The 12,084-nt window shown below is 42.0% G+C and overlaps 1 protein-coding gene across 1 annotated transcript in view; it reads right to left on the bottom strand.

Annotated features, from left to right (window-relative positions):
* LOC117053226 overlaps nt 1-11,730 on the bottom strand; it is a 33,397-nt gene extending 21,667 nt beyond the window's left edge. The window contains 12 exon segments of the mRNA XM_033160815.1: nt 840-963; nt 1,380-1,538; nt 4,189-4,299; nt 5,676-5,766; nt 5,769-5,814; nt 7,142-7,350; nt 7,452-7,606; nt 8,908-8,941; nt 8,944-9,306; nt 10,352-10,555; nt 11,218-11,259; nt 11,262-11,730. Coding sequence (XP_033016706.1) covers nt 840-963; nt 1,380-1,538; nt 4,189-4,299; nt 5,676-5,766; nt 5,769-5,814; nt 7,142-7,350; nt 7,452-7,606; nt 8,908-8,941; nt 8,944-9,306; nt 10,352-10,555; nt 11,218-11,259; nt 11,262-11,727 — 2,004 coding nt within the window. The 5' untranslated portion in view covers nt 11,728-11,730.
* Nucleotides 11,731-12,084: the final 354 nt, after the last annotated feature.

Genomic DNA, 12,084 nt, shown 5'->3' with positions numbered 1-12,084 from the left:
GGAAAAGATGCTTTAAAATTACATGTTCCAGAGCCCTGTGATATGTTTCCACAAAAGTTCATAGTCCCTATTCATTTTTGCTGTTATATCCAAATCAAGCACATCTTCAAATTTTTGCAACACTGTTTTCAGCTAAAAGCTATGTATAAAATGTGTATTTTAGGGTATATTTGTGAAAATACATGTGTGAAAACAATTTGAATTTTCATGCATTTAATAAAATTCACAGGTTGATGTGGAAATGTGACGAAACAGAATTACGAATGAACACGTAATAAACTGCGTTAGCGTGGAAATAAACCAATCTATTCATTCCAAGGTAAGAATGATTATTATTAAAGACTGTGATTGAGTAAAGAGCGGAAACAAAATGTCAACTCAGCAAAATTAATGGATACCAAGGGATTCCTAACGGCTTGCAGGCTATTAAAAAGGTGTTGGCAATAGAAATTGTGGGAAATCTGTCTTAACTTTGGAGATATTCTCTGACATGAGTTGGCTGTAGACATGTAACACATTACAGTGTTTGATGATGCAGTGATGGAGATGTGCCTCAGGATCCCCTTTGCTTCCCCATGTTGAACTGATTGTGAGCACTGTCAGCTGTAATAGCACTGATCATTTGCTAAAAAGTGTTTCTTGGTTTCTGACCTTTCATTATCTGAGCAGCACTGTCAGCATTATGCTTGAGCTATTTTGTCATCTTCCACTCCTAACTTTTATTTCTTGCTGAATCATGTGGAGGGGAAAGTGTGTGCATGTAGGTGCTGCTGCCATAAAAATGCAGCAGTATAATTTTTTATTTGAGCCTTAAAAAGAAGTAAAATCTAATTTGTTACCTTGGATAAATTAACTGAGACCTTGTAGATAGAAGCTATCTGGTAGCAAAGACTGAAGAGAGTCAGTCGGATATTTCTGCTTTCACCAGTAACACCAATAAATCGAATTACAACTCTGAGGTTCCTGAATGAAAATGGGAAAAAAGCAAATAAAATAAAATAGCTTTTTACCTTGCCCGTGAACATGTTTTCTTTTTAATACATGCGTTTAGCTGTTAAATCAATGTTTGCATGCCGTTACTATTTCATCTAGTTGAAGGTGGACTTAATGTTGTGAATGTTGGGCTCAGAGTAAAATATGCAAATATAAATGTATTAATTTAGTTTATATATTGTTATCAATATGGAATAATTTTATATTTCACAGAATTCATAGCACTCTGTAATACCGGCTAAGACAAATCAAAGGGAGCAAATATGGTAGCTAGCAAGCAGCAGTTGGGAGCTGGGTTTGGGTGACACTGGGTTTATCTCTATTGTCTTTGTTCAAGAACTTTTATCTATGATCCAAGTATCTGTGAGACTGCGAGAGGCCCTTACCCAGATATCCAGCTAGGAGCCAAAGAAGCGGCTTTTGCTATGATGGCAGTTTTCCCACATCCAGCCTCTCCACAAATTACAACTAGCCTTCTGTTCGAGGATGCAACACAATTCTTCAGTTTGCACAAAAACATTTCTCTTCCTATTAGACATGTAACCCTGTTTTGAGAGGGGAAAACAAAACAGACACTATTTGTGTTTAGTCACCACTGTGTACTGGCTAAGACTGATGCTGTGCACACACCATACCTCTAAAACACATTTAAAGCTCATATCCCCCCCCAACAAAGAATCCTGGGAACTGCAGTTTCTTGAGGAAGCTGGGAATTGTAGCTCTGGGAGGGGTAAAAAGGTAAAGGTAAAGGGACCCCTGACCATTAGGTCCAGTCGTGTCCAACTCTGGGGTTGCGGCGCTCATCTCGCGTTAACTGGCTGAGGGAGCCAGCGTACAGCTTCCAGGTCATGTGGCCAGCATGACTAAGCCACTTCTGGCAAACCGGAGCAGCGCACGGAAACGCCATTTACCTTTCCGCCGGAGCGGTACCTATTTATCTACTTGCATTTTGACGTGCTTTCAAACTGCTAGGTGGGCAGGAGCTGGGACCGAGCAATGGGAACTCACCCCATCGCAGGGATTCGAACCACTGACCTTCTGATCAGCAATATGATTCTTGGGTGCGAGTGGGCAGGGGAAGGTGCTTTGGATGTGCTTTAAAGGCGTGGTGTGTATGCAGCCTAAAATCCTATATCAACGTATCTGAGAGTTACAGGTAAGTGGCCCAGCACTCCTAGGAGATGCTTGGAGGATGACTTATTTTTGACTCCAGCAAGGGGCAGACAGTGAATTAGGGTTATCCATTTGTAGCAAAATAAAAAAATAAAAAATGTAGTTTTTATCAATCTAGAATCATTCATGCTCTTCCACAACATGCTACTTTCAATCTAGATTTAGTCAATCCAGATAAATCCATCCTGCCGTCCACAAAGGAGGGTATGGTTACTTGATAACATGTTTGACAACACTCTCCTTCATTAGGTTATCAGTGCCTTTTCCTTCCCTACACGTCCTAGGTGAATGAATAAGGAAGTGGGTGAACAGGTTTCTCAAGAAAGACAAGAGCTGAGCAGTAAGCTCTTGCAGTACTTTGGGATGCTGGCTGGGTTAGTGATGCATGTGGTGGGGCTCAGCATCCCCTACTGACACCAAAGCCACAACAGCTTACCTGGACAGGGATGGGGCAGGATGGGACTGAGTTCAAGGCTACAGGGATGCACCAGCAGGAGAGCTGAACTGCTGCCAACCCCACAGGTGCACCCATGCAGACCTGACCTCCCTGCTGCCTGTCCCAACCCAGCCTGGTAGTTAAGTAGCAACAACAGCAATGTCAGGAGAGTACCGTAACTCTGCCCTAACACAGTGCTGCAACTGGCTGCCTGCCCCCGTAGATATGTAATGTGGGGCAGGAGATTTTGCTATAGTGTTTTAGCTATTTAGCTCCTCCTATGCTCAACCTGCATGTTTCCAGACAATATACAAATTCATAAAGAGAGATCTGCAATAGTACTGTATGGCAAAAAAAAGGAAATCTAAGATGAATTCAGTATGTGCTACCCGAATGTGTGCACCACTGGCTTGCCATAGGTAACAAGAGGCTGACACAGGCCAACTGACAACCATGATTTCCAGGGGCTGAAATGAACCTGTGAATAGGCAGCCACCACAGCTAATGTAAACTTTCATAGCCTGGTTCTATAACTCCTTTTGCAAGGAAGGAACAAAGCCCCAGACAATGAGGATCCAGGGGCCAACATGATGCTATATTTTGGGTATCATGCCAGACCGATGCTATGCTAGTTGCCACCACTGAGATTGCTATATTGTGGAGTAGTGCCATTCTAGGGATAGGGGATCAAATGATGGCCAAGACCTTTTGGGTGAAACGGCTTTGGTCCTGTATACCTTAAGGAGTGTCTCCACCCCCACCGTTCATCCAGGACACTGAGATCCAGCTCTGAGGGCCTTCTAGAGGTTCACTCATTGAGAGATATGAGGTTACAAGAAACCAGGCAGAGGGCCTTCTTGGCAGCTGCACCTGCCCTTTGGAATGCCTTCCCATCAGATGCCAAGGAAATAAACAACTATCTGACTTTTTAAAGGCATCTGAATGCAGCTGCAGATAGGGAAGTTTTAAATGTTTGATATTTTACTGTGTTTGATGTTTTAATTAGCTGGAAGCCACTCAGAGTGGCTGGGGCAACCTATTCAGATGGGTGGCATATAAATAAATTATTTGAAGAAGATGATGATGATGATGACTGAAGAAAATCCAAATGGTGCCCTTTATGGTGGTAGAACTGAATTGTTGAGAATATGTTTTCCATTAATGGTACTTTTAAATCTACCTTCCCCAGAGTGGATTGTCTCACCTTGCCTAGTGAGCCGGCCCTTCAAGGGCACTGGAAAACCTTATATCATCTAATGTCCAGAAAGCACTTTGGTGGCATGCTGGTAGAAGAGAAGAAGTGATTTACAAGAGTACAACTTTTATTTCTCAAACATGTCTATGTTCTGGAAAGAGGCAGGGGGTGAGTGTGAGTAGGAATTGGTATCATTTAATTTTCCTTCATATATGCTCTTGTTGAATGACTAGAATTGTGCCCAAATGGATGGGTAGGTTAGACTTTCACTTCGATACAGGCTGCTAATAAGTTTGTTCTTAAATCACAACTATCCTATCAACTCTTCAACTGTTCTCCATCATGAAGCCTGGCTAAAGTAAATTAAGTAACCAAACACCACCAAACTCACAAGGCCTGACAGTGCCGGATATGTTCCAGAACCTCGTCATCATTATGAGTTTCAAATACTTTCTTTCTTCGCATAGGTAGCATTTCTTGAATATCCTTCAAATGGATTGTTCTGGTCAAATGAAAACATGAAGGGAGAAAGATTTAATCCACATTTCAACATTGTGTATAGGTTACAGTGACTTTTGGACAGTGTTATTTACCGTATTTTCTTCCATTCATATCCCAGCTAGATGCCACCACACATGTAGTTGTTGACAACCACGTGAGGATGTTGAAAAACCTACCGGTAGTTCCTTTATGAATGTCCAAATATGAGGATATACACGGGAGAATGCTGGTGATTATTTAATCACAATTTCCAGCTTTCAGAAGTGACAAACAAGGGAAAAGACTATCCTTGTAAAGACATGCACAAAATGAGCTTGTGGTGTCAACATTCTTATATGATTGTTGGCAACCACATGGCAAGGGTTAGCCAATGAGATGTCCTCCAGACGTACAACTCCCATCAGCTGCAACTAGTTTGGACTGATGGCATACTCTGGAGTATGCCTTATTAGTGACCCCACAGCATGGGATCTATAAGTGCTCATATTTGAATCATTTTATTAATGCTATTAATCACAATATTAAAAAATCGTGTGGCTTTTTAGCACCATCACAAGTGACTAAAACAGCTTTATTTTCTCAGCAGTGCCAAGAATTACCTCCTCCTGATTTAGACACACACACACTTCACATAGTATTAAGTGCCACTGAGTACCCATCTTCATGCCCTTAGGCCCACTTGCTACAAATGGCATTTTGGAAAGACTTCACTGGAAGTCTAAAATGCAACTATGGACCATGGGATCCTGCTCCCAAACCATTTCCACTGACCCTCCTAGCATTGTGCCTGCGTGGGTGGCAATTCTTAGGGAAGGTCTGTCTGCACTGTTTTTTGACAAGGAAGCCAAACCATACTACAGTATATTTCTTTAATTTGCTCCACAAAATAGTGAAAGTACAAGAGAGTTGGGGGTGGTTTTTTTTTTGGGCTTTCTTAAATCATGCACATCCTGCCTCTACTAGAGACCAATCAGACAACTTTGGTAAGTTATAAGCACTGTATGATGGAGAGAGTTACCCCCTGTAACCAGAGGTCCTCCCAGGTATATTATCTCTGAAAATGAAGTTCTATTCTTAGCTATAATGTCTAATAGCCATACAGACCTATTCTCATGTACCTGTCAAATCCTCTTTGAAGCCACCTAAGTTACTGTCCATCTCCTCCTCTTGTGGTAATTACTTCCATAATTAATGTGAGGAAGTGAAACAGAGCAAACAATACATCAGAAATTTTCAACTGCCATATTTTTTAGGCTTTGATTATTTAAGTTGCCATGGGAAAATACTCTATCTATATTGAAGTATAATGGAACAAACCTCACTATTAAGTCATGTATACATATGAACTGTTTCACCAAGAAGCAGTTATGTGCTGACCTGTTGAAGTGATTGATGACAATGTTCTGAAAGTCATTGCAAAGGCACTCAAGGTAGTAAGCATGGGATTTGTGGTTGGCGGGGCTGATGCATCTCTTCCCCAGTTAATGCTCTTTTTGTAGATATTTGTGTGACGAAGCTGTAAAGACAAGCCTATAATGTTGGCATCATCAACCACCCAAGCAAGCAAACAACAAACAGCTGACTGAACAATACTGAAGAGGATAACTGTTTGAATCAGAGAAGTTTTGAATGTTAAACTGAGTCTTTGTGCCTGAGTAAGATCAACTTAAACCTGCTTAATCTTTTTGTAGTGTAAGTCTTCATAATTATAGCTCAGACCCTACAAGTGTCTCTATTTCCAGGGAAGTCCCTGATTTAGAGAAGCTGTATTGGTTTCTGATTGATCCCAGAATGCCCCATATTTCCTTAGGATGTCCCTGTTTTCATTGGAGATATGGTGGAGGGTATGGAATTATCTGACCCTGAAGGCAATCCTGTATGGGGATTTTTTTTTTAATGTTTCATGTTTTGATATATGTTGGAAGCTGCCTAGAGTGGCTGGGGCAACCCAGTAAGATGCGTGGGTATAAATAGTAAATTATCATTATGGAATGGGACGTCCCTATTTTCATTGGAGAAATGTTGGAGGGTATGTTAGGTTATATGCCTGGGCGTATTTTATAGGAATAAGATTCATTTAAACAGTACTGTTTCATTAGGAACATGGCCATCCAGTGTTTAGAAAGCAGTATGAGATTTTGAGTAACACAGATCTAGCTGACGTATTTCTTTAAGGATAAATTGTATGCAAAATAATAATACAAATGTTTCATTGACTATAGTTTATTTCAGCCTAGCAATGAAGATGTTTCTTTTAAGCTTTATTGTGTTGTAACAGTGCCATGTTCTGGTCTGAGATCACACAGTGAAATGCTGGGAAAGGAATCAATGAAGACCTTTCCTTTGAAAATAGTAAGCCATTTGTGTCAATAGCATAGTTTGAAGCTCATGCTGAGAAATGCAAATAAATGAAAATGGTGCTTCCTATTCAGTTCCCTCTGGTGTGTTTGGGGTTAGAGTGTAGGTTTATATATAAAATATGAAGTGATGGTATTTATTTTGTCAGGTTTTACCTGTTCATTAAAGGCTCTGGTTTGCTTCCATCATTTTCAGGTCTAGAGCATGCTCAAGAAAGTCAGTGACTAATGACAAGCAGAGGTGGCAATAAAGACAGGAAGAGGAACAAAGCTTTAGAAAGTGCCACTGGCTTATGTCCCTAGAAGGGAATATTGCCCTTGCACTAGAAAGGGCTTTCCACCCTGGTTACAGAGGATGATGTGGCACAAATCTCATATCCCATGATATGTCATCAGGGAATCTTGAGATATTTCAACCAGAATATCAATTGAGATGCCCAGGCCCTATGTGGCTGACAACTACCAATGATGTTCTGAGCAACCTACCCTAGAGTGAATGCTTTTCACAAAGTTCTGATGTGCTTCATACGTTGTTTTGTTGAGCTCTGGTCTTAGTGGGTGAATGTCAATATATTTTGGTGCATGGGGACTTGACAGACTGGACTGCAGATCTGTGATGTCTCTTTTGAAGCAGTGACAGTGATCCTCACACTTTCCCTGGACCTGGAATCCTTGATCTACTTCTTGCTGCAAAACTTGCAAAACAGAAATAATTCTATTTAACTACTCAAATAAGCCACGGCCCATATAATAAAGCAAAACAACATCCCGGTCATGTATTGGACACCTTCCTCACCTGTTCTGAGCAGTGTGGTGGCAGCTTCTTGTCCAAGAGCAACTGCAGCATATTCTTGAAATATCTTATGCAGTTTCTGAAAAGACGCCATCCATTTGTTCTTCGCTTGTTGCCTGCGAGTAGGATCATTGCTGAGGATATCTCGGTGCACTGTGCTGTGCAGACAACATGAAATGCATGAACCGTAAGAAACAGGCTAAAAACAAAGAAATGTACAATTGCCCTTGCACTGGATGTACAAATGTACATCTTCAAAATGTACAATTCGTCAGTTCCGTGAAATGCTGAAGAGTAGCCCCACAGACATGTTCCATTCGCAAGTGAGTTTTGGGTGGTTGAAAGGAAGATGGGAGCACAAGTCAACAGATCAACGATACACAAATGCCCATGGTACACAGAGCATAGTGATTCATAGCACAGGACAGTGTCTCCATTTTATGGGAAGAAAGTTAGGAGAATCCTCAAATAAACACACAATCCATCGCCTTATTTCACCTCATTTTAGCCATATATTATGGTCTCCATAAGCTTCCAAAACAAATGGGGGGAAACAATGCGATTTTTTCTAGAAAAAGAGGTGCTGGAACTTACCACAAGCACCTCCTTTGTTCTCTTATAATGGCAATGGCACCCACCTAAGAGCTGCCGGAACTGAGTTCCAGCAAGTTCTGGCTGAGAAAAAGCCCTGGGGAGCAGTAGCCAGCACAATTAAGAAAAGATGTCTCTGTCCCTCCATCCCACCCTATAATTCAAGCACCGGGTTTAGAAGATGAAACAGCAGATATTTCCGGCATAGAGCAACTGTCTCTGGATGTAATATTCATGGAAGAAAGTGATGAGAATACGTATTTGCATGAGGAACTGTTTGGGTTAATTTCAGTCCCAGACCAAACTGCAGTAGACAAAGCCAACACATGCTTGTTCATGGACTAGAGTTCAATAAAGGCTCATCCATACTTTCCATTAAATCCAGACCTAGTTCCATTTTCAATTTGGTCTCGTGCTGGGGGTTCCCACGAATTTTTGCCTCAGATTTTACTCCAGTACAGGCCCCTGAAAACCAGTTCTTTCCCATTCATTCAGTAGGCTGCTGTTCAGATTGTCTCCACCTCCTGCTCTGCCCACTTATGGCAGCTGGGTTGAGCAATGGCATTCATTCCCCGCCCCGGGGGGGGCATCTTATACCAGACGCACACAAACAAAGCACCAGCAACTGTGAGGGTGGGGGGGATGAGTCTGCACACTGGTTTCCTTTTCCATGTTAAACTCCTTTTGCTGGCCGGCAATAGCCAGTTGAAGTAAATGGCCTGCAAACCTCTGACGCAGTACCGGAAAGGGAATTTGTTTACAAACAGAGCAAAATGGACACCAAATGCCAGGAAAAGTACACAACAGTTGTCCCAACAACTGTGGGTTTTTACCAAACTTCTGTAATTTAATAATGACAATAACTAACCAAATAGGTTGAAGTCTGTAAACTGCAGGGAGTAGTTTTCATCCAACCTGTACCAGCAATCCAGAAGTTGAAGTTCTCTCTCATATTCAGCTCCAGTCTTTTGGGTGAGGAGAGAAGCATTAGAAAACTCCTGCCGATTTGAATTAATCATTTCATATTCCTTCTTGCTGTTTGTCTCAGCTTCAGGTTCTTCTGTTGAGACACTAGGGCTCAGGGCATATTGATTAATATCACCTTGGATTTCATTCTTTTTATCTACTAGAGTTTCTTCCTTCAAACTATGCTTTGACTTTTTGGTACTCAGCTTCATTTGTTCAATTGTGGCTTTGATCGCCTCTAAATCTTCCTTGGCTATTACTGCTGGAGAGAGGGGTCAATCATGCTTTTGCCAAGAAAAACCTGAAACAGAAAACCAAAGAAGAGAAAATTGGCTTACAATGGAACCAATAAAGCCTTGGTGCATTTAATGTTTTGTGAAGCCAGTGGCATACCATACCGAGGCTGCATACACACATTCAAAGCACATCTGTTATCCCTACAGAGTTATAATACCCAAAAAATTACAGTGCCCAGAATTCTCTGAGGGTAAAAATATGCTTCAAATGTGCTTTAAAAAATATAGTGCATAAGAATAACCTAATGAACTGAGGCAGCAGAACAGTAACCTAATGAACTGACGGCTACTAGGGATGATCCAGATACAGGGGCGTAGCTAGCTGCTCTGGCACCCAGAGCGGCAGGGGCAGGGCAAGAAGCCCATGGGGGCAGTGCAGCAACCAGCCCAGGGGCGGCAAGGCGGCACTGGTTTAGGAAGGGAGGGGCGTAGGAGTGGGGAGCCCTGGGCAGCGCAATCCCAGTAGGGTTCCATCTCGGCTGTCCCCCCACCCGCGCTGCGCGTGTTTCGCCCCTGCAGGCACCCCGCCCCACCCCCAGAACGCGCATCACGCCTCCAGAATGCATGCCACGCCCCTGCAGATGGCGCACCCCGCCCCCAGAACGCGCACCACACCCTGTGGGCAGCGCGCCCCGCCCCCAGAATGCGCCCCGCCCCTGCCTGCTTCCCGCCCCCGTTCTGGAGCATGAAGCTCCGCCACTGTGGCATGGTGAGCTGTCCACGGAGTCCGTCTGGCAGACACAAGCCCCACACTGCTGTTTTGGGCAGCACGGGCCTTCGAGCCACCGCGTCACTCCCAGGAGACGCGTGGCTTGGGTGTGCTGCAGGCCAGGCCCTGCAGTAAGTGCCGTCTCCCGCGGTGTGCCATTTTGTCACCCCCTCAGGGATGACACCGCCCTTCATATGCCCCTGTCCATATATATCTTTTTTGTTTTGATATGGACTTCCCCTCTTTCTTCCATCCAATGACTTATGAAATGGAAAACTAGGCCCTGAAATGGCATTTAAGAAACCCTCTGTGTGCTTATGTATTGCAAATTACATCTGAACTTACAACAAAGGTTTGGAATCCCAACTGCTGGCATTTCCTTAATGTCTTCATATGTAGGGAAGCCATGTTGTGATTGTTAGTGATGCCATCTTTTATCCCCCACCTCAGGTCCACCATCCAGAAGTCGTAGCCTCTCTCTTTACAGTATTTGTACAGCCAAGGAAAGGACTTTTCCATTAATGCATTTCGTTCTACTTCTGAATCTGATTAAGATAATAAAGCAAGCATATTGCCTAAATCAATTTGTGATTAAAAGCAACATTTTTAGAGCACGTGGAGATATAGAAGCAACTGGCAGACTTTCAGTATATGATTTATAGGCTCACTGCAATGTAAAAATAAGGTGCTTATTTGAATGGAAAGGGGACCGGGTTCTGGATTCTAGCACCACTAGTTATCATGATTTTTAGGAGCATAAATTTATTTCACAGGCAATTGTAAATTCTCAGCACATACTTTTCAGATTAACTTGCTATGCAATATCTGGTGTATTTTTTGTTCTTTTGATCACTTAAATTTGTAAAAAAAGAAGTAGAAAACTGCACAAGCAAACTACATTAAAATTTTCTATAATGTGATTTGCTTGTGTTGTTTTCTGGTTTTGTGCAAATCTGATGGATGAAACAAACAAACAAACAAAAAAAGTATAGTTCAAGATCACTCCAGAAATAGTTATCAGCATGGCCGGAAAAGGAATGAAAACACTGAGGAGATAGTAGGTGAGGAAAGGGAGAGAGGAGATAGTAGGTGAGGAAAGCAGCAGAAAGTGACAATTTACCTACCCACCCCAAAACACCAGCTTATACCACAATAAATCTGTTAGTGTTAAGATTTTTAACACAAAATTCTGGTCCTCTTGGTGTACCTTGATAGCCTCCACATATATAGATCATAAAGATTTTCCTTTGGATAAACACGGAGAATTGATTTGTCCTCTAATGGCAGCTCTGTTTGTATCGCCACTTGAAGACTTGCATGGATAGCATCTGGTTTCATTAGTTATTCCCTGGTCTTGAAGCAAATGAGTTTTCAGGTGAGGTAGACTGGATGATGACGATCCACAGACAGCAGCTCTGTCTGCTTTATCTTCTGAACTATTTACATCTGATAACGTTAGAGAACCCGATAACACACTTCTCGATAAATCCATTATCCTTCTGTTGATTTTCTTTTCATCAGCTCTCTTGGTGTTTTCTGAATGGCGGGTTTCTTTACTTGTTTGCCTTTGGAGGAGCCATTTGTTTGTATACATTGATTTCTGGGTTTCTGTTTCCTTGTGTCTGGAAATTACAACTTTTTCAATTAATTCAGTGGTTTTATCCCCATCCGGTGACTCATTTGAAAAAACACTAAAACTTGAATAGTGGCATTTCATCTGATTTATTATGTTTGCCTCCGGCTAAAATCAAATAAATGAACAGGCCCACAATTAGTTAGATAGCCTTTATAAACTGCCATTTTAATTGCATATACTGTTGAACATGCATTTCTCTGTATCTCATATACACACAAAATGCCCGTTGACTTCTGCGGCAGTAGTACATATAAGAGATGCAAGATTGGAAAAGGAGGCTTAAATCATACATTGTTGATTTTTAAACTAACTAAATTTGAATTGCTTCACATTACACCAGGGTTAGCAGACATGATGCCCTCCATATGTTGTTTGACTCCAACTCCACTTGCCCCAGCCAGCATGAATAATGACCATGGATGATGAGAGTTGTAGTCC

This window comes from Lacerta agilis, chromosome 9 (assembly GCF_009819535.1).
Source record: "Lacerta agilis isolate rLacAgi1 chromosome 9, rLacAgi1.pri, whole genome shotgun sequence".
NCBI classification, from domain to species: Eukaryota; Metazoa; Chordata; class Lepidosauria; order Squamata; family Lacertidae; genus Lacerta; species Lacerta agilis.
The sequence above is the reverse complement of the archived record's forward strand: the minus strand, read 5'-3'. Positions and strand labels throughout refer to the sequence as shown.